This window comes from Elgaria multicarinata, chromosome 4, assembly GCF_023053635.1.
Source record: "Elgaria multicarinata webbii isolate HBS135686 ecotype San Diego chromosome 4, rElgMul1.1.pri, whole genome shotgun sequence".
Taxonomy (NCBI): Eukaryota; Metazoa; Chordata; class Lepidosauria; order Squamata; family Anguidae; genus Elgaria; species Elgaria multicarinata.
In genome coordinates, this window is record NC_086174.1 from 60,605,035 (window position 1) to 60,630,848 (window position 25,814).

The 25,814-nt window shown below is 38.9% G+C and overlaps 1 protein-coding gene across 1 annotated transcript; it reads right to left on the reverse strand.

Annotated features, from left to right (window-relative positions):
• Window positions 1-4,135: 4,135 nt before the first annotated feature.
• Window positions 4,136-25,242, reverse strand: TSNAX (translin associated factor X). Its single transcript, XM_063124383.1, has 6 exons — window positions 25,124-25,242; window positions 23,259-23,366; window positions 22,560-22,674; window positions 19,429-19,559; window positions 9,139-9,263; window positions 4,136-5,425 (listed from the first exon to the last, which is right to left on the reverse strand). Exons 1-6 carry the CDS (start codon window positions 25,137-25,139, stop codon window positions 5,048-5,050), a joined length of 873 nt encoding a protein of 290 aa, XP_062980453.1. The 5' UTR covers window positions 25,140-25,242; the 3' UTR covers window positions 4,136-5,047.
• Between the last annotated feature and the right edge of the window lie 572 nt (window positions 25,243-25,814).

Here is a 25,814-nt window from a genome sequence, read left to right on the forward strand (position 1 = left end):
AGTTATTCATCTATGGCCTGGTTCAGACAACACGCTAAACCGTGCTGCTTAACCACAAAATGATTAAGGGAATGCATTCCTTTAACCATTTTGTGGTTAAGCAGCATGGTTTAGCATGTTGTCTGAACCAGGCCTGTATCTCCCATGACACATTTCTTTAAAATTCACCTATCAACTGTTTTTTATAGTAGAAAGCTGTATAAACACAACTACTTGCCTTCTGATCACTGTTCTGAGTCTCCTCGGATACATAGACGAGTTTTTCCTGCCAGAAATACAGATGAATACTTCCTGAATGTCCAGGAAGATGGAGCACTGTAGCTTGCTAAAAGATTTGTCACTGCCCTTAACTACAAGCACGGCTGGTGCGATGCGATGCAGAAGGGAGGTTAAACACTTTACCTGGACCCAGATCCAGCCAGAGCTGCCCATATTGAGGACAAAAATGAGACTAAATTATGGATAATGCCTAAGCATATTTATGGAATCTTATTTCTCTGCATCTATGTAAGTATTGTCTAGATCCTTGAGACGTACTAGAGACAATCTGATGCAGTGTTAGAGTAGAATTCTGAACCGTGAGTTTCTAGCCCAAGTCCTGCCTTTGGAGAGAGAGCATATGCTTGCAGAGTTAAAATAGGAAGTGTCATTTGATAGAGAGATTAGTGCTTTCCCTATGTGAACATGCTCTTTCAAGAACGGCTAGTCCCAGCGGGACAAAGCACTATAATAATCCCCAGGGACACTGGGAGCCAATGCTGCTGGTAGGATTTACAGGCCAAAACAGTGTGTGTAGATGTCTAGTTCACAAGTATCCTACAGATCTGAGAATTTTCCTTGTGAAATGTCACATCTGTAAAAATAAAAAATCTTCAAGTTTACTTTTGGAAAAGATTCTTATTGATCTACCCTCACTTATCTTATTAAATAAGACTTACAAAAACAATTGCAACTAATTATCAGTGAAGTGTGCATACCCCTACAATAGTTTATACACTGCTAGTGACTTGGCAGACACTGAAAGAAGTTTCTCATCAAAAACTGCTGTTGTTCTACTATGGGGAAAGAATGGTCACACTATTTTGTTTGAGGGTGAACTTGCAAAAGATATGGCCACTGAAGAGATAATTAATAATTTCACAATGAAAAGGGCCAGAAAACAAAACTCTACAGGGAATTGTATGCAGGTGAGTTGGTCCATTAATATAAATAAAATCAAACCATTGCCAGAATAATACCTTTATTAGGACTAATCCAAAAGTTATAAAATAGGCAGCAAGCTTTGTAGAATTCTTCTTCAGGCGAGATGTTATTTTCAAAAGCAGCAAAAAGTGGTGCTGTTTTGAAGCAAGGCAGGGAAGTCCCAATGTGGGTAGTGATGTAATTTCAGAAATGCAAAAAAGGGGATTTAGAAATGTCTCTTTCACTACTCACGAAAAGGATGAGATTGTGGTATATGTGTGGGAGGGGGAGGAGTTTTGAGTTTATAGTGGACTCCAAAAAATAATGGTTGGGCCCTGATGGCAGTCCAAGATAGGGCAGTAGCTACAGAAACTATTAATATTATGACAGCTGGTGCTTCTCTGGTCAAAAAATTACTTTTGAAGTTTGAAAATATTACCAGTAGGCAGATAAGAAAAAGAAAAAGAAAACCACACATATTTGTTATTTTATATACTCTATCAGTAACATCAATGTCCTCCTAAAATTATGTTGTGGCTAGAGGCTAAACAATCACTTTTCTTTCCACGTTCCTATCTATAACTTCCTAGATAATGACCTGGTTCACATATCACGACAGTCTGTGGTTTAAATCAGGGCTATTCATAACTGTGTGGGAATGAGTAAGCATGCTGCCTCCCAATCACTCGCCACTTCTGCTTTTGTCAACAACCCAAGAAGGCTTCATTGTGGATTCCCCCCCACCCCATTCATTTTGAACTCTATCCCAATTGAGCAAAAAGTGTGAAAGTGACAACTTCAAACTCTTATGCTGGTTGGATACGAATTTTGATTTTAGGGCTGTACCTTTACATATATTCTAGCAAAAAAGCCTATGCGGCAGGGTCTTGCTATTTACTGTTTTACTCTGTACAGCACCATGTACATTGATGGTGCTATATAAATAAATAATAATAATAATAATAAATATTGCAGAGAACATTTAACTTAAAGGCTGGAGGGTTATTCGCTACAGAAAAAAATGGCACAGTAATGGCCATTGCTTCATAGCCTAAGAAACCTAGGTACGAACTGTTCAGACATGTTAAGCCACAGTGGTTAATCATTTTGAGCTAAACATTATGGGTTAGTGTGTCTTCTGAACCATGACTTAGCATTCCCAACCATGGGAGCTACATAACCAGTTTAAGCATGCTCCCTAACCATTTGCTGCAAAAAGACTAGCGGCCTAACCATAGCTTAGCGTGGCTCTATATAAAATGCGCTGCTTGCTTAATTAAATTCACTTATAGCCCTCCTAAAATAAGAGCGCTCCATCAGTCCATAGGAAATTATTTACTCAAAAGGAAGCTACTGCCAATATGCAGGACTTCATGAGGACAGATGATATTAGCATGTTAGGCAGCCTTTGCAGAACATCTGTTTTAATGATGCTTTGGTTTTGGCCCAATACCAAGCATTTCACCGTCAACAGACTTAAACAGGCTAAGAAATAAGACATCCTGCCATAGATTGTTTTGTGGATTAATGTCACTTTTCCAAATATCCACAGCAATCAGGCAAATTCACTTAACTTTTTGAAATCTGTATTTCTTTGGAAATAAGGGCCAAACAAGATGAGATGCTTGTGATTCATGACTAGACTTTCCACCTCTTTATTTTAAAACACACAGCCAGGCCGGGAAGTGGGAGGCATACTCCAAATTGAATCAGGAAAACAGTGCCAGAGGATGAGTTAACCCTTTCCCTTTGTAACATTTTCCAAATGTAAAATCCCTCCCACATCCCCTACTAGAAAAAGAATTACATTATTTATTTTATTACTGCATTTATAGCCTGCCTTTTTTCCTCAAGGAATCCAAGGCGGCATACATAAACCTCCTCCTCTCCATTTTTATCCTAACAACAACCCTGTGAGGTGGGTTGGGCTGAGAGTCTGTGACTGGCCCAAAGTCACCCAGTGGGTTTCCATGGCTGAGTGAGGACTTAGAACCCGGATCTCCCAACTCCCAGTCCAACACTTTAGCCACTACTCCATTACAGAAAACTGGCTGGGGTATGCTGGGCGTTTTAGGACTTTTTCCATCTAAACATGCATAGGATTGCCCCCTGAATTAGTTTATTGTATAAAAACATGTAGAAACACCAGTGCTCGTTACATTCAACAATGTGCGAACACCCCACATTTCTCTTTCAACATCTACTACATGGGAAAACCCTGTGATTACCAAGGGCAAATAATAGCTCTCATCATATCAAGGATATGAAAGTAAAGCATGCAATGCTAACAGATTGTACACAAACTGAAGAGGGCAGGTGAGGCCCTAGCATTTTAAAGTGCAATGGATGGGCCTTGTTCCTCAACTACTTCAGAAATATTTTAATATAAATGTTATCTTCTATTTTCCTCTGCAATAGAATGGCTTGGACCCTAAATTGCTATACTGTTTGCACAAAGGGAGATCAAAAAGCAGTCTTAATTTGAAACAAAAGATTTGAACTCATGAACTATTGGTATCATATTCTTAAGAGATGCTATGCACCAGCCTGGATGCATGCCTTACACACACCAGCAAGTTCAGTTTCATTTTTCCTTTCAGATATTTTTCTTAATTTTTTCTCAAACATGCTAGACCAAATCCTTTCTTGATTTACCTCCATTCAATCTCACTTGGATTTCTGTATATTTACAAGATTTCATAGGTTGTGAATTTTCCATTGAAAATAGTATTAGTTCACATAAATCAAAATACATTGAAGATTGTGTGTGTATAATTGTGATATGTTGAATATACACTAGGAAGTAGCTCCCCAGCATATAAACATGCAGGACCATCATACTGCAAACCACATTTGGAAATCACCCAATGTCCTGTATAGAAGTGAACTTGGTAATTTGGCAGTGTGTAAAAGCAGCACTAAGAAGCATGAACTAGTCTATAAGCACTAATGGCATCTTAGATGAAAAGCCATCCATAAGCATACTCCAATAAACATTAAGCACAATTATAAATTAGCTAAAATAATGTTTAAGACACTTTTTAATGTAAGGACCAATTAAAACTTCATTTCTTTAAAAATACAGCGACTGTTAAATGACATCTCTAGAACTGAACTGGACTGTACATCTATGGAATCAGAAGCTACTTTAATAGTGTATGCATGCTGATTTTAATCAGATCTTTGAGAACTTGCTTCTGTTGCAAACATAAAATGTGCTAAACTTTTCCAGTCTTGTTTCATTTTCAGGATCTTGAATATAAACTAAGCAATAGAAAGTCAGTGTTAAGACAGGATTTTCAAACAGATGTAGCCCAAAAGAATAATGCATAAGCTTGGTTTATTAATTTCTCCAAGGTATATTTCCCCCTCAACCAAATGCTTTCTATTTCTTTTAAATCCCTTGCAACTCAATGTGGTGATTTTAATACCACAACTTCCTGTCTCCGACTCAACACAGACATAGACTGTTGAGGCAATCAAACTCAAAAGAAACAAAGATAAGAAAAGTGTTACAACATTGAGTGTATTAAGCACTATGGTTCTTCACTGAAACCTGACCTAAGTGACCAAGACAGGTAGACGTGTGTCCATAATACTAAAATATAGAATATAAGCAGTGACATTTGTGGCAGTAAATAGCACCCAAAACAAAACAAAAGTTCACTGCTGGGATTCTTAAGCCATTATGCAAGAACTATTTTGGGATACCAGTCATCCTGCTTCTTCAGCTGACCCTAAAACATGACAGGAATACAGATACTACTAAAACTTCAAATAAGCAAATCCTAAGTATGGAAATGCTTTATTCTCAATCTCATTCTACAGCCTCTGTCCCTTTTGGGTCATGAGTTTCCCAGGTGTTTTAGGAAAGCCCATCTTCTTGGTCAATTATTTCAGTTTTACTGGAGAACACATCCGCTAGCATATGCTTTGGTATCTCAGACCCCCTGACTTTCAATGTATAGCAGGCATTCTCCACTTTAGCCAGACTCTGTTTCAAGGTATAGAGTTTTTTAGACACTTCATAAGGTCCAGTGTTGCCAATGTAGGAAAAGCCATCATAAATCTGACGCAGGAACTGGCTCAGCTCAAATGGGGTATCTATGTCACCGTTGCCAACACTGTTGATGCACATCCGCATCAGCTCTCCGGTTAAATCAGCCACTCCCAGGAGGTAATCTACAGGAGTCACCTTCAACTTCCAAGTGTGGTGTTGCTTACCGAGAAGGTCAGAAGACAGCTAGCAACAAAACAGAGTAGAACATAGAGCTTAGAACACAGGGAAATTACAACTTGTCAGACTTATGACAGACAACCAATTTGATAAAAATATGTTTAGGAACAAAACTTTTGAGCCAATTAATGCATGGCTATGCTTGATGTAAGATTTCTAATTTTCAATGTAGTTAGGCAACTATTAATCCTTACATTGTGCCTATTTATAAATGACTATCTTTAATAGGGTTCTCTACCTTTTCGCGTAGTAGATCTCCTGAGCCTGCAGTGTTGCCTTTTACCTGTTCTACAGGTGTTAAGGAATGGAGCCCCAACAGGAAAAAAGTGGACAACTCTACCTTATATTTTCAGGAAGTCTTCATGGGAGATTTTTTTTAAAGGAAAAACAACATTATGCTGTATTTTAGACTTACAAAGGTCCTCATCTGAGCAATACTATGTCACTCTTAAATTGTGGGAATTTCCTAATATATAATTGTATCCAAACATTCCATGAGTGGAAGGCCACTCCACTATGGGACTTGGCCACCCACCCCCACTGAAAGCCTATTTTGGGGGTTGGATGGACCCTTAAGAAAGGTGTGTGGGATATGGCCTGGAGGGCGAATCCCTGAAAATTGGGCGGAGCCAGCTTGCATGAGTGGAGCTCCTGCTCCAAAAGCTGCTTCTGCCCAATTCTTACCTCCTGCACTTATGTATAATATATAAAAGCTGTTTATCTTCTGCTGCTTTTGTAGTCTTGAAATTATAACACCCTGAACTGAGACTACATTTTACTGAACTGTAAATACCCGAAGTGGTTTTCTTCATAAGGTATCTCAGCTTACAAAAAAATTAATAATTCTAATGCAAGCCCACATGAATCAATCTGCTTTAATTTCCTTTGTAATTATGCAACTTGGAGGACTTTTCCTGTATATCTCTTCCATGGAATTTCCAAAAGATAAAAGTAAGCAAAAGCAGTGATAAATATGAGACACCTTCCCAAAAGAGCCGACTTGCTGGATCAGACCAAAGCTCCATCTAATTAAGCATCCTGCTTCCCAGAATGGTCACTCAGATGCCTATGGGAAACCCCTGAGTAGGCCATGAGAGCAATAGGCCTCCCCCACTGTCAGCCCTCAGCAACTGTACTTCAAAGACAAGCTGGCCATAAAGCTGTCCTGGCTAATAGCCATTGACAAACCGATCCTTCAGATTAATCTCTTTTTAAAGCCACCTAAGGCAGGAGCCATTACATAGCAGCAAATTCCATGAGCTAATTATGTTAAGAACAGACGTGTTTTCTTTTGTCCAGCTTGCTCATGTACCTCCAGGACTACGAGTACTCTATGCTTTAAAAATACTTTCTCACCCCAAGTCACCTGTATAAGTTTGCTTAATATGCACAGGAGGCAAAGAACCACACAGGACACTGAAGTGCACCCTGTTCACACTCCATTGAAAATCCTCTTTAGATGCCCTCCTCTAACTTCTAGTATTTCCCTAGGCATTGTCCACAAATATTCAAGTCCGCAGTCAGAGCTTTAAGGCCTATAAAGCTGCTATTTATTTTTATAGATAATACTGCAATTCTCTGGATGTGTAGTTCAACACCATCTGTGTTTCTGCACATTAATCACTGAATCGTGGAATGCTGGCTCATATAGTACAAACTGTGAAAAGTTTGATAAACCCTTGTTAAACAACAGTTGGCGGTTATCAGAGCTCTGATTCTATATCTTTCTGGTATTATTTTAGCAACAAACTTTCACTTCACAACACATCCATTTGGTTATTAGAGCAAATGACACTTAATGGCTCAATCCTGAAGGTCAATTTTCTTCTTAAAAAGCACCATTGAACTGAACCAGTTATTTTGCTTTTCAAATAATTAACAGAGTTAGTGCTGATAAAGAGTATATTTATGCAGTACTTCCGCAATCGGAGCACACATGCTCCAGTTTATGTCAATTAAGCTATCAATACATTCCATTTCCTTAAAACAGTAAATACAGTGGCTTTACATTCTACTCAAGAGGGAGAGAAAGATGGACGTTAAGCAACATTTTGGGTATATACAAAGTAATCTATATGTAGCAAGAGAAAAATTAAAACTATTATTCGGTAAGAGACACAAGGCAAGCAATGAGAAACTACAGATTCACTCTAGCACACTTCCACGTCAAATTAACAGAGAAAACTTTAATGTAGAAAGGTCATGCAATGGAAACATCATGAACGGCGGCTGAAGGTTGAGCAACAGCATAGATTACAAGCTTGTATGTCATCATTCTCCACAGCAGTTCACTTTTTCTTTAATAAGGTTCTATTTATGCAAACCTTTTAACATAAATGTAAAAAGACAATAGAAAAAGCCTAAGTTTCACTCACTCTCACACGACACACTACATACAGGGGGGCCTTACTGAACCAATGAAAGGTGAGACTGAAGTTTGCAGGAGGTGGAAACAAGGAAGGAAATCTCTGGCTGGTGAAGATCCCAACATGTGTTGTGGTGCATGAGACTGAAAGTGGCAAAATCTGGTTGACAGGAAACTTGGAGTTTCAGGGACAGAGACATTTAACCCTCAAGGAATGGGAGCTGGCGAGTTAAGCACTGTCTTGGCCAGTGCTTCAGCAAGGAAGAGGTATAGAGGCATGGTGCATAAGCCAGTGGTTTCCGGTGGGAGAACTATTAGCAGGTTCTGTCTAGCAGGGTGCACCCACGCTCTATGCTGCTGCCTGCTTGGGAGTGCTTTGTACTAGCACTGGGCTGAAGTATTGGTTTGGTAATTTCACTGATGAGGCAAAAAAAGTAGAGGAGAAATAGCTGCAGCATTCAGTGAGCTGGCAAAAATATTTTTTTATTTGGGGAGTGAGGGGGCGGGGAGGGGGGGTTGGAAGGGACTTGCATTTCAAATCCAGCAGCACTCCTGGCACACTGCAAAGCCATTTCTGCTCATAATATCTCTGTGGAAGGATGGTACATCATGGCAGCATTGTGGGGGAAATGGTCCTAGAATATGCTAGGAGCTGCATAGCCAAAGGAAAAGGAAGAAGGTTGAGATTTCTATGCAAAGAGGAATTCAACACTTAATGAGTCCCTCCACCTTTAAATGTACATCGATTTTTGCCAGCCCACACTTAACGGGCTCCTTATTTTATCAACAATCCTTTGAAGCAGCTCTTTATCATTCCCCTTTTACAAATGGTGGAAAAAATGTGAGATTGGAGCACTCAGCAATTTGTTGAATCAAACGAGGTTTTAATACAGGTTTCTTCTGTCAAAATGCTAACACTACCGTATATTATTATAGAGCTAGAAAAGTGATGGCTAGTAGATCCTGAAATCTTGAGGCCTGAGCTTGCCTTTAAAAAGCAGCAGATACTTCTGCATTTACCAAAAGGAAGTGGTATTTTTGTTTCATTTTTCATTACTGGGCATCAAAAATATTAAAAATCTATAAAAAAGGTGAAAAATACCTACATATATATAGTTTTAATTTTACATAAGACTTTAATAAAGCTACATGAATACGCTGCACTAGAGTGTCGTAATCAATACTAGAGAATTAAAGCTTGTTCACTGAAAGAAAAGAAAGAGTTAAAAACCAGAGTACTGCCTATTAAGCACATTAAACCAGAAGGAAATACCAGATAGCGGATACATTTTTGGTTAAACACAAAAGCGATTACACTGTAGTTCATTAACACATCAACAAGTATTTTAACTACCTTTGTTTCTTCATCTTTATCTTCTTCTGTAAATATCAGCTGCTTATTGATCCCTTCTATACTAATTAATGACCGGGTTTTGATAAAATACTGGAATGAGACAGCTTCCACATATTCTTGAAGACCTGGTTAAAATGGGGGGGGGGGAGAGAAACAAAAACAAAAATGATATTCCACTGTACATCATAATGATGTAAGTAAAATTTTAAGTATCTGCAAAGAGAAAGTAAATTCTAGAGTCAAAAATGGAATTATGGACGAACATCAAAATGGTCCTGCTTCCCATCTTTCTCTCTCACCATTGCCACATGACAGATTATACTACTTAACAGTCAGTGGGCTTTACAATGTCAAAACTACTGTTTTACACCGCTTGATTTATATTCAAAATACAATCCCTTAGCTGATATGCGGACAATATTGAACAATTCACCAAAACTGGAATTACAGGAAGCATGCGACTCCCTTCTTACAGCAATTTTACTGGCTGCCATTTTCCTGATTTCCAGGCAGAATCCAAAGTGCTGGTTATGTGGCATGGGACCAGGCAACCTGAAAGCCTGCTTTCTCCTATTCGAACCCGCTTGATTTGGAGGTGGGTTTGGTGGCGACCCAAAAGAGGGCCCCCTCGCTGCTGTCCTTCAGCTGGTAGACGAAGACCACTTTATTCAAGAAAGACTTTGGCCTGTAAGTGGGTCTATTGGGCTGGGTGCTGATTTTTATGTTGTAATTACATTTTTACTGTATTTTAATATATTGTATTATTTTAATCAATTTTAATTATGCCTGTGAGCTGCCTTGAGTGCCATTTTTTGGCAGAAAGGCAGGGTACAAATCAAATAAATAATTCAATTCCTCCTACTGCTTTTATCAAAATGCTTTGCTAAACAAGCATTAACTACTGCAATTCCTTCTATGTGGAGCTGTCTCTGAAGTTGTTCAGAAGCTGCATTAATGCAGAATACTGCAGCTTACCTACATGCTTCCATACACAATTCAAGCTGCTGGTGATCATCTACATTGTCTGCACAACCTGTATACTTTAGGGAGCACATTCTTCCACATGTTCCTCCCTTGTCCCTCAGAATCATGGGGCAAGTATTGTGGGGAAACAAAGCCATGCCTTCTCCATGGTGGTGCCTTAGCATTGATGTATTTTCCCCAATGAAGTGCATTTAGTCACCTCTCTGTAAGTGCTTCAAAGGCTGGTAATAAAAATATGAGACACAAACATATTTTGAGCTGTCTGAAAGCAGTTTTGGTTTCTTTTTTCTGTGGAGGTTTAAAAAATACTTTTATGGCTATGTTTTAGTTGCCATGATTAGTTTGTTAAAACTGTTTTACTGCGGTGACTAATTCTTTTAAAAAATAATTTTGGCTTTTCCAGCACATACTAATAAAAACAAAAATGTCTTGAGGCAAAGTTACTATGTTATATGGAATTTCAGATCTATAGTCCATGAGGCCAAAAACAACAGTAAAGGCAAAAGGACAGGGAGCCAACAAAAAAAGAGAACAAAACTTAGGTAAGCTACTTACGCTTTTGTGCTCTTGATCATATAGGAATTCTGGTCTGTGGCTCTTAGGCCACCCCAGACAAAATGAAAAGAGTAAATTTCATTTGTTTACTATTTATTACATTTATATCCCGTGTTTTTTTCCTCCAAAGAACCCAAGGCAGCGTACATAATCCTCCTCCTCTCCATGTTATCCTCACAACAACAACCCTGTGAGGTAGGCTGGGCTGAGAGTATGTGACTGGCCCAGAGTCACCCAGTGGGTTTCCATGGCCAAGTGGGGACTAGAACCCAGATCTCCCGACTCCCAGTCCGACACTTTAGCCAATACACCACACCGGCTCTTGAAAGTAGACTTTTCATTATCTGAGTCTTGATATCTTGCAAATAAGCAGTCAGAGAGTGGTTACCCACTCCAGCTGCTCCACGTGCCCCCTGCATCATTTCTCTGAAGACATAATTTGTATCTTCAAAATGTCTCCTTCAGAGGCTAGATGACATTTTTCTGCAGTTTTAATAACTGCCTTGAGCCCTTCACAACAGAGAAAGGCATGATACTAACTGAATACATTTTTAAAAAATCAGTTTTCATGTCCCAAACACAACAGTTCTATACTTATACTAATGATATTATGCTTATATTAATAAACACTTAACTGTGTTTTCCTCATTATAATCAAATATGCTTGACATGAAATACGTGCCTTTTAGAAGTCCTCTACAAAAAGCAGCTTGCAAATGACATTTAAGATGACCCAAGACCTTGACATAAGGTGTTTTTAATAAGCAGGTAAAAGGATGTTTAAATATATTATATTGTAACTTAATGGAAGGACATCCGTTTCTTTCAGCAAATAATCCCCAAGGTGGAAAAAAAATCCATCCCATTTCACTATTCCATCCAACAATACCTTCCTCCTCCTGCTCTCAGTTTTGGGCTGTTTCCAAGTAAAGAATTACTTAAGGGTCATACTGCCAGTAAGGGAATAGTTTATAAGGCTGCTTTTGTGTAGTTTGTTTTCCCTAAGTGAACACTGGGAAGCCCAATTAAAAATCCAGGATTGCATCTGCCAGCACTTCCTCAAATGTTTAGACAGGCTGGACGAACAGCAGAGCGATGTTGACATTTTTGTCTTGGAAGCAAGAGAACCCTCAAGATCTATCCAAAGGTCCATCCAAGGAGTTATGTAGAGGCTACTCTTCTGTTTCCAACAGCTGTTTTCTTCTCTTTCACACCCATAAACCCACAAGCTACACATTACAATACTTACATAGATAACACCTGTGAAAATTGACTAATTAAGCCCACCCACTTTTGGAAGGACAAAGTCAATAGGATTGTGGAGCGAGGGAATATAGGAACCTCAATAACGGTATGGCTGTATTAGCAAGCCTGGGATCTTCACAGGGCCCTAAACAACTTGTACTATAAAGGAGGCCCCCAGAACAGTCCTATTGAACAGGGAAGGGCTTAAATAATAAGAGTAAGGATCTAATATTTAAAATGTGGCAAGTAGATATTGCCTCCCTTCCCACCTCCATATTTTTCTTATGTAATCTATTCCCATGGTCTAGTTGCAACCTCAGTTTTTGTTGTTGTTAATCACTTTCCTTAATAAATCTCTGACTTGTTATTAAGGTAGATAACAATGTTTTTTGGATTATTTGTATCGATATTTAGTTATAATAAATGTTCTTTAAAAATAATGTTCAAATAAGTGATCTTGCTTGGTATTCTAATTTCATAATTGCTATACATCCTAGGGCAGTATCCAATCTTGCTGCGCTAGCACAACCACAAATTACTGCTTCTCAGAAAGAACATGTCCCTTCCACAAACCCTGCTGACCTGTGCCATTCTGGAAGTGGTAGTTTTGGCTAGCTTCTCGTTGCGCTAGCAGTAGTTCCTGCGAACTACCAGCAATAGATAATGCCCCTATAGGGCAGGAACCATGTGGACTGTTTCCAGAGTGGTAACCTTGTTTCAATTCATGATCTCACTACCTGACCCAAAGAAACTGAAGAAGATTTTATGGTAACCCATGAAAATTATTATTATTATTATTATTATTATTATTATTATTATTTATTTATTTATTTATTTATATAGCACCATCAGTGTACATGGTGCTGTACAGAGTAAAGCAGTAAATAGCAAGACCCTGCCGCATAGGCTTACAATCTAATAAAATCATAGTAAAACAATAAGGAGGGGAAGAGAATGCAAACAGGTACAGGGTAGGGTAAGCAGGCACAGGGTAGGGTAAAACTAACAGTAGAAAGTAACAGTAGAAGTCTGCACAACATCAAGTTTTAAAAGCTTTAGGAAAAAGAAAAGTTTTTAGTTGAGCTTTAAAAGCTGCGGTTGAACTTGTAGTTCTCAAATGTTCTGGAAGAGCGTTCCAGGCGTAAGGGGCAGCAGAAGAGAATGGACGAAGCCGAGCAAGGGTCAGAAACCCGAGTAATTTGAAAGAAGCAAGCTGGAATCTACCAGGTCTAGGCTTAGCCTACCTTTAAAATAAAAGAAAATGCACAACTAGCTCCCCAAAAAACTAATTGATGCCAGGGTAAATTACTTATAATCTGTAAAAAAAAAAAATTAGTTCCTTCTGCAGTCTAATCAGGAAACTGCATTTCCACTTTTGGAATCTTATCTCTCGTCTCAAAAACAGCAGAGATGAACTTATTTAATTTTTCAGCTACATCCTGTTCCTGTGACTTAATTTTGCTCCACAATCTAATGGACTTGAAACACACAAACCCCAAATTCTTCCCTTTCGTGAATTTAAAAAAGTATTTTATTTTGTAGTGAGTCTTCTGCACGAACATGCTGCTTTTGCCTCATTACCAGTTAATTCCTGGGCTGTGACTGCTGTATACATACTGGGGAGAAAATCTGTATACAGAAGACACACTCGTTTTTGCTGTAGTTATTGACAGGGTTCCGACAACATGCAGTAGGCCAAATTGGACCCCAGGTGGGCCAGATTTGGTATATTAATAGATATTAAATTCAGCTAGTCAGGATGAGTAATGGAAGTACGTAAGGAAAAGAAATATGCCTCTTCCTTGTTCACCTACCATTTTATCAGTTGTTAAATAGCCATAGCTATTGCCATTTGATTCAGCTCATGAATATCTTTTTTCATTGTATAGGTCAAAGTTACTACATTCTTTTTAGCTAGTTTATCACTTATGGAAAGCATATTAACAGTTTGGTGGTCTGTTTATTGCCAATTATGATATACATATAAATGTCAATGATATGCACAAGACAAGCAACTGTGTCTCACTTTCATGGTGTTTCTATCCCAGGGTTCCAGGAACATTAACTTGCAACTCTCTTAAAGTATCTCTCTATGTCTGAACTGCCCCCTCACTCCAATCCCAGATCTACAACCACTTCTCCAATATTTCTGCTTGTATGCAGAAATATTCATTGTCCTAAAACCAGTGACTGGGTTCAGATGACATGCCGCTGCTCATTGTTGCACCAAATTGTAGCGAGTGTGGGTTACATGAGGATTAAACAACCCTCACACAAACCCTAAAATAGATTATGGATTATATGACGGATGTTTAGGGGGTTGCAGATTCAAAATGGTGGCCACATGTGCCCTGCATGCACCATTGCTTAAATAACCAACTGTGGGCTGTTGTGTCATGCAAACAGCCCCAGTATGTCCAAAATCGAACTTCTCATCTTTTCCTCTCAAGCCCTCCTCTCCAGCACACTTTTTTCTTATCAACTACACTACTATCCACCCTGTTGAGCAGACAACAAAGCCTTGGCCTTATCTTTGACATCTCTATCCTTTGTTCCCCATATTTAACGAACAACCAAGTCATGTAGCTCCTACATTTACAACATTGCAAAAATATGCCCTTTCCTCATTGTGGCCTTGGCAAAAACTTTGGTCACTGCAAACATTTTTCTCTAGTCTTTTGTTCACTCACCTTTGGTCCACTCAGGTCCATCCAGCACTCTGCTGCCAAAATCATTCACTTCTATCACTCTGATTGTTCTACACCTCTTCTTAAATCCCTATAGTGGCTTCCTGTCCACTCCTAGACCCAGCACAAGCATTGCTTCCCTTCAAAGCCACCCATGACCTGCCACTCCTCATCTCTCTGCTCTTATATCTCAATACATCCCTGCCAATGTTCTTCACTCCTCCAGTTCTACCACCCTCTGAAAATCTCCTTTTTACTCAAAAGACTCAACTCTTTCTTCCTTATTGCTCCTTACGCTTAGAAAGGCTTTCCAGAATACCTGTGTGATACCACCTTAATTACTTAATTCAAATCCCTGTTTAATCTATCTTTTCCGTGAAGCCTTTGGCACAATCCCCGTGTTCCAATGCCCGACTGTAACTCAGCCTACGCACATGCAACTGAGAGAACCACATTGCTTCTCATTTTACCTGTGCCTCCAGTTTCACCCCTTTTCTCTGTTTCTCCTGCATCGTATTTTAGATTTTAAGCGCCTGGGGCAGGGACTAGGGATGTGGGAGAAATCTGTTTGGTTTGCATTTTAAGGCAAGCTAACCTAATGCGCACTTCCTGAACTAATACATGAACCGGAACACTACACTTGGTTTTCACAGTCCTCTGAACTTTGTGATGCAATTCTCAGATTGAAAAAATTGTATAAGAGTATATACATTTAGAAAAATAGTATACAAAAAAAGGCATATATTAGGGGAAAATATTTGCAAAAATGAATATTTAAGGGGAAAGTGCATATTAAAATACACACAAAATGCCTATGAATTTTCATGTGGATTTCCCAAACAAACATTTACAAACTGATGCAGAAATGAGACAGATTGAACCTGTGCTAAAAAAAAAATGCAAATAGTATCTATATATATATAAAAGCCCAGACTGCTCCTCCAAGCCAGTTATAGTTTTTGCCCTCTGGTGCCATCTAGGGATGTTCCTCGGAACTGCAGCCTTCTATGGAAGTTCCACGTTCCAGGAGCTTCCAGCCTAGCAGAGGAGCCAAAACCTACTTTTTTGCTAGTATAGCATAAAACAGGCAGACTTGCCCACCACAAGTAGGGACCTGTACTCTGCAATGCATCATGAACACTGATGGTGATATATAAATAACAAATGACTACTAACATACAACACTGGCAGCAACTAAGGCTGCAATCCTAGGCACACTTACTAGAGAACAAGATCTATTTAACTTGGTGCGATTTTCTTCCAAGTAAACCTTTAAAGGGATTCCATTCATGGAACAGCCATTTAGACCTTAATGGTTCTCATCTCACATCTTTACTCACACACCAAACGTTATACTAGGGGCTCATAAATGAAGACAGTTTTAGATGAAATAGATCCTGTTTCAATGCAACTGAACAGAATGAACTTTGACAATTCTCTTAACCCCACCATTGCACAATTCTATGACTATGAATATCATTATCCTTAGTTTGTTGAATATGCAAAATTCTGACAAAGCATAATTAGAATAAGGAAGACACTCATTGATATTTCACCCCTAGGATCCAAAGTCCATCTTCTGCTTTCAAGACTAATTATTCATATCCTCAAAAATGTTCCCTATAAACTATAAATCAGGAGACAGAAGTTCTATATTACAAGTGTTCCAACTTCAAAAGTAATCACAAAAGGACAATATTCACAACAATGTGCAAGAGTAGCTTTAAAAAAAACTAGTTATTTCAGTATCTCTTTGTTTGCTTGTTTAATCATCCCTTGGGACAATCTGTACTGTTAAGAAACGTGTAGAAAACAGACATCATTTTTGTTATTCAATTATTAGTACCATACTCAGCGTTTAAGCTCATATGAGTATTCTTTGGGGAAATGTTTTGCGTGCCATTAGCACTATTCCTAATGAGGGAAAGCATGAAACTTCTTTAGTGCTCTGCCAGAATTGTTTTATCTTTAAGTCAAAAGAACAACGGCTTGGAGTGACCCCAAAAAAAGCATTTCACAACTACAAATGGCAAACAATATTCCCAAGAATCATGCTTGAAGCACTTCTATTTATAGATATACACTTATTATACCAAACACAGGCACATCTCCAACAGGTTTGTTTGTTTATTTATTCATTTTAAATGAAACCATTACTGTAACTCTATATATATACTTAAAGCATTTTCCATGGGAAGGCTGATTTGAGTCCACTTGAACTATTTTAAAGGGATATGTGGGGGAAGGGGAGAAAATTATATTTCATTTATGGCTTCACACCAGTGGACAACATTTTTAGGAAGTCTGAGGCTAATTAGACAACCTTCTTTTGAGATATAAAACTTGGATTTCTATTTTACTTTATAAAATGCTTGACCTGAGAATATCAATAAGTTTATGTTTTTACATAGAGATGGTTACTCTTATTAACTGAATATACACTTAAAAGATAAGAGAATCTATTTAATATTATAAGTAAATACTAAACTTCAATGATTTATCAGATATTCTATCCTGCAGAACAAATAATGACAAAACCCTGCCATTCATTCATTTCCAAAACACACACTAGGGGAGTAATCATAAGGTGTCATAAACTGATCTAAGGAAGACCTGCCAGATGTTTGGAATGAGATTGACCCTGTCCATCAACACACTGATTTCTCAATGCTTCTTTCTGCCTTTCCTTGAATTTCCATCTAAATAAAGTCTTTGAAGGAGTAAGGACAATAACTCAGGCACAGGGGGTGGGAAACTGAGGCAAAGACAAAACATAGTGTAAATGTAAAGCCCATTTGTTTTATTATACGGTGATGGGGTAGCAGCAAGAGACCTCTTCTGTTATGCAACCCTGAAGTATACACTTCTGGAATTCATTTTAAGTCTCTCCAGAGTCTTAGCCCTTACTATCTTGCTTTTCAAATACTAGCATTAAAGCCTCATCTTTCGGGTAATATTTCTTGGCTTAATTCTTTCTACCTTGTTGCTTCATGTGCTTTGAACAATCTTTTGCTATTGATCCAACTGGTTTCTTTTCTTTAGTATTTAAGAAGATATTTAAAACTCGCCTATTTTCTTTTCGTTTTCTGTTCATGGTTCTTCTTGCCTGCTCTTGTTTGACATCTGGCATGTTATCTCTCTTCTGTCCAAGTTCCCTTTCTCTTAGAGTCTGTTTTATTAGAGTCTAAGCCTGGCACCACAGCCATTTTTGTGTGGTGCTTAGCGTAGTGATAGTTATGTAGAATTATGGTGTTGGAATTAAGTTGCAGTATCTATCTACCTGCAGAGCTGTTCTGGGTGGAAATGGATTATGTCCCCAGACTTCCTATTTTGCAATTGATTCATCATTATGACATTATCCACCTGGGCTTAGCAGTAACAAAACTTCACAGATAATATTTCTCATATTTGAGCTGATATGAAAGCTACATATGAAACAGCATTTAAGATGAAGGTATCAATGGGTGAAATCCAATGCAGTTTTTCCTTCTGTCAATGAAACTGAGAGGAGCAATTCTCCCTCCCATCTGTCATGATAGTGACAGCCATTGTAAATGTTTCCCAAGGGAACAGAAAAATTCAAGACTTAAGAAAGTGAGCATCAGGCTCCTTTAAAAATTACCACTCAATTTTGATGTTTTGGGTAGCTAACATCCTCTTGCCCCTGCCCTCCCTTTCTTGGGAAAGGCAGTAGAAGATATGATTGCACTGATGTTCTAGGAATTGCTTTTCAATGAAAACTGCATCATGTTATACTCTGGCTTTTGTCCAGCATGGAACCAATATCACTTTAGTGATCTAGGAGAGGGGGTGATCTTCAACTAGAACTCAAGGAGGAAGTACCACCGTGTTAATTCTACCTTGATATCCTGTACCAGAACCTGTTTCAGAAGGTTGATACAGCAATTCACCAATTTCTGTTGGAACATTTGAAGAGTTGGGAGGATTCCAAGTGTTGAATTACAGAGGTTGTAATCCTATTTATCCAAACATTCACATATTGGGAAATTGCTTTTCTACTCCTGAAGACGAACCTGTGGGATGCCCTAGAGCTTCCTTATTTATGATCTAACGTTTAACATTTTCATGAAGGTAGTGGGAGAGATGTGAAATGTTGGTATAAGGTACCACCTGTATAGAGATGGCACCCAGCTATACCATTCTTTTTCCACAATGAAGAACCAGCCATCTTGGAACTTTACAGTTCCATGGTGACCTGGTGGATTATTATATATTGGACCTTGATGGTCTACAAAAATGCAAAAACAAAAAAATCCACAATCCCATACTGAATATGCAAGATACCCAGGGATTTTCATTCATTTGTGTGGTTGCCCCTTCTCTTTGGAATTCCCTGATACAAAGGGAGAGGCGGGTAAGAAATAAATTATTATTATTATTAGTGTTTCAAAAAACCCACACATCTAAACTGCCAAACTGGTAAGTCCTGCTAAGCCACCCCGAATGTTCACATAAACCCCTCAAATACATGCAAGTTCCTCTTCTGGATCAAGTCTACATAAACAACCACCAACACAAAGGAAGTACAATTAATCCAATTAACAAATTACTGATAAGTAACAAATTACACAGGAAATGTTCCATCTGACTTCCGTACAACCCAAGGTCAGTTCTTAGTTCTGTACAATTTACATATCTAAACATCCTAAGAGACTCAAGAGCTCATTAACCAATCATCCATTGGGTACAGAATCAGAGACTGATATCCACATCTCTAATTATATAATACAACTAGACCAAATTAAATATCTTGAGTTGCACAAGATCTAAATTTTGCTTGCTTTATTCTTATACATACCTGGAGAGATGGCCCTGTGGTACTGATGCATATCCTCTCCCATCAATTCTTGTGCTACTTGCTTTATTTTCTGTCTCACGGCATCTAATTTGGCCTCAGATTCCGTTAATATTTCCTCCCCATTGGGAGCACTGTGATCACAGAATACAAATCAAGTTACAAAGTGGTAGCTGTTGGAACATCAGCCAAGAGGCAAAGGTAATACACAATTCACTTAGAAACCAGAAACCATTCTGTGTTCAACTAGCTTGTTTACAACACATGTTGAACACAGATTTAGACTTAACATTCATTCTTCTAAAGTACTGATGAAACCACCTTAACTTCAAATTGTCTATAGATATATATTCGTGTCACCCCAAAGCAAAGATGGACAACTTGGGGGCATATTCAAGATCAATATAAATTAAATACCCCTTCACACATTTCAGGTACTATTTTATACTCACTGTCATGATAGTTCAACTGGTAAGAGGTGATTCTAAACAATATTTAGACTTTAGAAGTAGAAAGCAATAGTTATCCAGAAATATTAATCCAATCTTGAGTGTGCATCCCTGATTAGCACTAAAGACTATAACGTAAACAACTTGGGACCAGGATACCTGAGAGGGTGCCTTCTCCCTTACCAGACTGCCTGGTCACTGAGGTCATTAGAGGGCATGCTCCTGGTGGTTCTTGGACTTAATGCCCAATTGGAGTCCACCAGGAGAAGAGTCTTCAGTGTGGTGGCCCCTTCTCTTTGGAATTCCCTGCAGGTGCCAACACTGTGCTACTTCCAGTGGCTCCTGAAAACAGCTCTTTTGCAAGAAGCCTTCCTCAACTTTTATTGGTATTCTGATTTAAACTGAACAATTTTAATATGCTGTTTTAATCTTTTTACGTTATTGCTCCTATGTTTTATTCTTACGTTCATTGCTCCAGAATCTATTTTAGATATGGAGCAGTATATAAATGTTGTAAATAAATAAATGAATAAAATAAATAAATTTAATCATAGAGAATGGAATTGACATCACTCTCTTTATTTCTGAAGTTCAGAGGCTAGTGGATGTTCAGAGGCATCCACACACAGAAGGTGGGTATCAGCAGGGATGGGGAAACTCTAAGGTTTCTAGAAGTACACAAAATCTTTAGAAAACAAAGCTGAAAAGAGCCCACTGAAGAATTAGTAAGTTCAACGGCCAAGGAACATTGGACGACTGTTGGAGCAGGGGAGGGTATAAAACTGGATAGGAATGGAAATGGAGTATTGTGGAGGAGCATGGCTGTCATAGTGAACAGAAGCAATGCACACCTCAATATTTTGTTATAGGTTCCACTTCTAACTGTTTTTATGACAGATATCAAATTAGAAATATAAAGTTATTATCGAACTTTTTCTACACAAATTCCAGAAAAGCAGGTACATTTAATTTGTTGCAATTAATAAATCTTGTGACACCTTAAAGACTAGCAGATACATTGCAGCATAAGCTTTCACAGCCGCAACAACTTTGTAGAACTAACTTTGGTAGATGCAACTAGCAAAACAGAATCTAGCCCACAAAAACACATCATAAGAAATGTGTTTGCTGTATGTTTACAGCACAGTGTTCCAGGCAGTTCAAAACAATTGGTAAGGATGTAGGCTATAAAATAAATAACAACATTTCAGCAAAGCCAACTGATAGGTTCCTTTGGGGGGAAAACATTTAATGTGATAAACATAGAAGTTTCGTTACAAAAACACAAGGAGGAAAATATAGGCAAAATATGGTGATATCTCACAGATTTTCACACAAGCTTTTATTTGTCTAGACTTCTCAGCACTGTCATCTGTGCAACTACATCAGCAGCTGCAATTACTAGTGCATCAATGTGGCTAAAGAACTGGTGCTCATTCCTACTATAATCACCACATTGTCTAACAATGTTTATAAGCTAGTCTAGACAGCAATAGTGTTAAAGCTGTCAACAGCTACTACTACTCACAGCAGCATAGCCACTAGGAAATAGACTAGGATGACAGAAAAACAGAACGAAAATGTTTCTAAGTAAGGCCTAGTATTTGTAGTGGTATGCAATTAATCACTTCATGTGCATTTTCTTTTCCATGACTTCTCAAAGCAGGGTATAGTGCAGCATTCTAATCTCTTATTGTGGGAAAGCTTGATTTGTAACAGTCAGGAAACAGAGTTCCACTTTCTTTTATAGATGATTCTTCTTATTATTATGATTATATTTATTTGTATCCCGCCTTTTGCCCAATACATATTGTGTGATCTACCTGCTGACAGAGGAGTCCCAAAGTGATCAACAGGAACCCTCAAACTATCCAAAGCAACAAAGGTGGCAAATCTGTATCACATCACACACAGGCATATTTGAGAAGAAGCAGGAATAAAGCATAGACACAGTTGCATATGAGTCTATTTCCATAGACTTTCGGCTTCCCTTGGTATCACCCTTACAGGGAATTCCTCGATGGTGCAGGATCCTCCCCCGTGCCCTCTCCCCAGAGTTCTCCTTTGATCTGAATTACCTTTGATTTGTGAAATCTGTCATCCAAATTTGTTTTTCCATCAGCTTTGTTACAATAAGTTTCCCCAAGGTTAGGAGTCTTTTTAAAAATTATTTTAAACAAAATGAAGTCAGTTTATGGAAATTGTGTTATTTTTAAGTACAACAATGAAATGAGATGTTCAATTCATACAGTAGAAATAAAAACAATTCCAAGGCTTGGCTTCCGCAACAGAAAATCAGACTCCTGTACCTTTAACAGTTTCGCAGAAAAGTTCAGTTTCCTCACCCTTGTACAACAAGAAACACTTGACCATACTCCTTAATTTTATGCCAACTACTAAGGAAACAGGAAAAGCTGAGTTCAATTGAACAGTGTCATTCTGCTAACTAAACTGCTTCCATCAATGAAACTGGAAAAGGGCCAATTCTCCCGACCCCCACAGCCCTTTGTGTACCCTCAAACCCTGCTCCAAAGGACTGCGAAACCCTCTGGAGCAGATTTTCAAGATGGTAGAGGGGACTGCTAGCGGGAGGAGAAAGTCCCCTTGAACCAGTGGATTTCTACATATGCAGTTCCTTTACAAGCTTGTATCAAGAAAATGGGGAAAAATAACACAGGTACTCACCTGGTAATCCTATGCAGTAAGAATATGGTCCTTTTACTTTCAATAGTTATATCACGACTAAGTTTTACAAGCCTCTCATATTTATCATGTCTTGTATCAAGCTCTAGCTGAAATGCTGAAGTGAACAGAATGCAGATACACAGGTAATTCAAACGTATGCCGAATGTATCTCAAAGGAGCTTCTACTAAGTTAGATCCCAACAAACTAGCAACTAAGACATATTTTAATGGAGCAGTACTTAAAATGCAAGATGTGAACTTAAGTTATACAAAACTATTCTTTAACACAGATGTTCGAAAGCAAACTTTATTTGGTCTGTGGAAACAAGGTTACTAAAACCAGTCCAAATTATTGCTTTTAATAGAGCAAACTACTTTAACATCCTTAATGTAACTGACTCATATGCTTTTTAAAAAAAACCTAAAACACACAATCAGAGCCAGTTCACATATGCAAATCAATGGCAGGGAGGGTTCTCCATGAAATTTCTCACATGTTATTTAAGTGACTCCCTAATATGAACCAGGCAATACACAGATACAGTCCATGTCTACAATCACAGTAGCACATTTTACCGCCTCCACAATTTCAGAATGTTTCTGTTATTGCCTGTGCTCTAAAAGAAAGGAACTATGTTGACAAAAGGCAGCTAATATGCATGTGTGAACCACACTTCAGGCTCCTAAGCAGTTACTTACATTTGAAGGACAGAATCACAGGAGAAGACAAATTAATGCTGTCTTTTTCCTCTCTTCGATGACCATGTGGAAAATTGTCATGCTTCCTTTTTCTGAAACCACCTGCTCCTATAGATATGAAAGAAAACCAGTGAGAATTAAATGTTAGCAAACTGCATTATATTTTCCAAAGAACCAGGTAGGGGCACAGATTTTGGCTGCCAAGACTTCATCAACCCTAAATCAAGGTTAAGGGTGGAATCTTGAACTTCTGAGAAACTCTATGTACCCCAAAAACCCATTCCTGCATCTTAGAGAATGGTTAGATCCTGGAAATTTCTTCAGGCTTTAGAGAAGGGTAGGAAACCTCACCTAATTACAAGATATGTTTACCAGTAGCAACCACACTTGTGAAAGCTGAAGCTAAATGTTGTACCATGATCATTTTAAAAACAGCTTTCAGCTGCACTCATTTTTTGCATGGAATGCAGAAATCAGCACGATAGCCTAAAAATGGTGGATCTCATAGTGTATTTAATGAACACCATGATCAAAGAGTAGGCTGGGTGCCAAACGATCCAGTGGCTCTTTACAGAGATAGGCAGGGTCAGCCCTACCATTAGGCAAAGTGAGGCAGCTGACTCAGGTGGCTAATTTGGGGTGTCATAAAAGGGCAGCAAATTGTTTATTTCATTACATTATTATTGTATTTTTTTATTGCCAGGGAGTGGAAGATTATTGCTAGATTTTCTGGTTCATGCCAAAATAACTTGATCAGCCTTGAATGTTATGCACTATGAGTAGGGAGGGTGGGGGCACAATTTGCTATGCCAACTCATGCAGCAAAATGTCTTGAAACAGCCCTGGATATAGTGCTTTCTTTTAATTACCACTTCAGTAGCAAATACATGATTATATATTGAGATATTTCTTGAGATATTGATTTTATTATTTCTTACTCTTAACTGTATATTCAATACATGTTACTCAGAAGTCATGCTGATTTTCAAAGGGACTTATTCCCAATTAAGTGGGTAAATGATTATGGCCTATGGACACAGTTACTTGAGTTCAATCTCACTGTACTCAGTGGAATTTATTTCCCAGTATCATGACTACAACCAGACTGTAAAGGCTGGTATAGATCTCCTTCTTTTATACTTTGAATGGTTTTAATTTTGTGAACTGCCCAGAGAGCTTCAGCTATTAAGCGGTATAAAAATGCAATAAATAAATAAAATAAGTTAAGAGAAACTTAATGGCCTCTCAGCAGAATTTAGAAGAAATACATTTTGAAATCAAAACAGTATTCCCATAACGCCCCAGTAGCACAATATTCTTTTCTTTTCTCACAGAAAGAGTGGAAGCCTTACTGTATAGATAGCCATGGTGTTTTTATTATCAATAAACACCTGAATGAGTGCTCTAGTACTAGTTTTGCAGTGTAGGAGGTAGAACTAGCAAAAACAAATGTTATGAAGCAGCAAAGCAGAGATAGCTTTGCTATTCTTCAAACTAGTAAAGCTAAGTAGTCCAACAGTCAAGGCAAAAAACTGGGAAGCATAGGGGCACTGAGGACATTAACATTTGGGTGTCTTTGCAGTTCACCAAACCCTTTTATCCCTGTCCTATGTCTACCACCCTCCAGCCCCCCTCCTTCCCCAACACATGAAATACATGAAGGGAAACATTTAGGCAAACAGCAGCAGAGGCATCGAAGGCGGGAAAACAAAGCAACGCGCGATGAGGGGAACGGGGAAGGGAAAGATTAAACGGACTAGGAAAGACCGCTGGCGGGACAGGGGCCTCCTGACTCTCCCGCACCCTCGCACCCCTTTAGCCAAGGCCCGCCGCCGCCGCCGCCCTTCCCCACGTCCGTCCGCCACCTTCTTTGCCGCTCATGTCGCCGCCTGTGCTGGCAGCCCGGGAGGCGACAGCCACCGCTCCGCCCCTCTCGAACGCGGGGATGCCACGCGCAAAGGCCGACCGCCACGAGCTCCCGCCCCGCTGAACAGATGCCTTCGCAACGCCAAGGTAGTCGCCGCGCTTGCCAGGACCCCCCCACTAGGGATGGGCTCGGTGTCTATCCCAAGCTCCTGACAGCGGCTTTACGAAGCCGAGCCTTGCTTTGACTTTGGGTGCCACTCTGGCCGCTTTAGAAAAAGGGGTCGCCCCTTTTATCAGCACATATGTAGCTGTTCTCGCGGCTTGGGAAAAACATTAAGTTTCCGAAACAGGCAATAGAAGGGGAGCTATATCCTGCGTGCTCCATCGCGTCTTCAGGGCCTTCAAGTGAGCACGGCATTGTGGGAAATGTAGTTTTCCTCCGGGAAGATTAGGAAGCTGCTCCCCTTGTCATCCCAACGGAAAACTTAATTCAGAGGACGCGAGTTACTTCTGAACGTTCTACCTCTAGCGTTGTTGGTTTTTTAAAAAAAATCTTCACCAAGAAATCTTCACCTTTTAATAAATACAATTATTGTTGCATAAGTTTTCCTGGACTAGCAGAATCCACTTCATCAGATGCATGAGACGTTATCCTCAGTCGGGATTTATTTTTATTTTGTTTAAAATTAT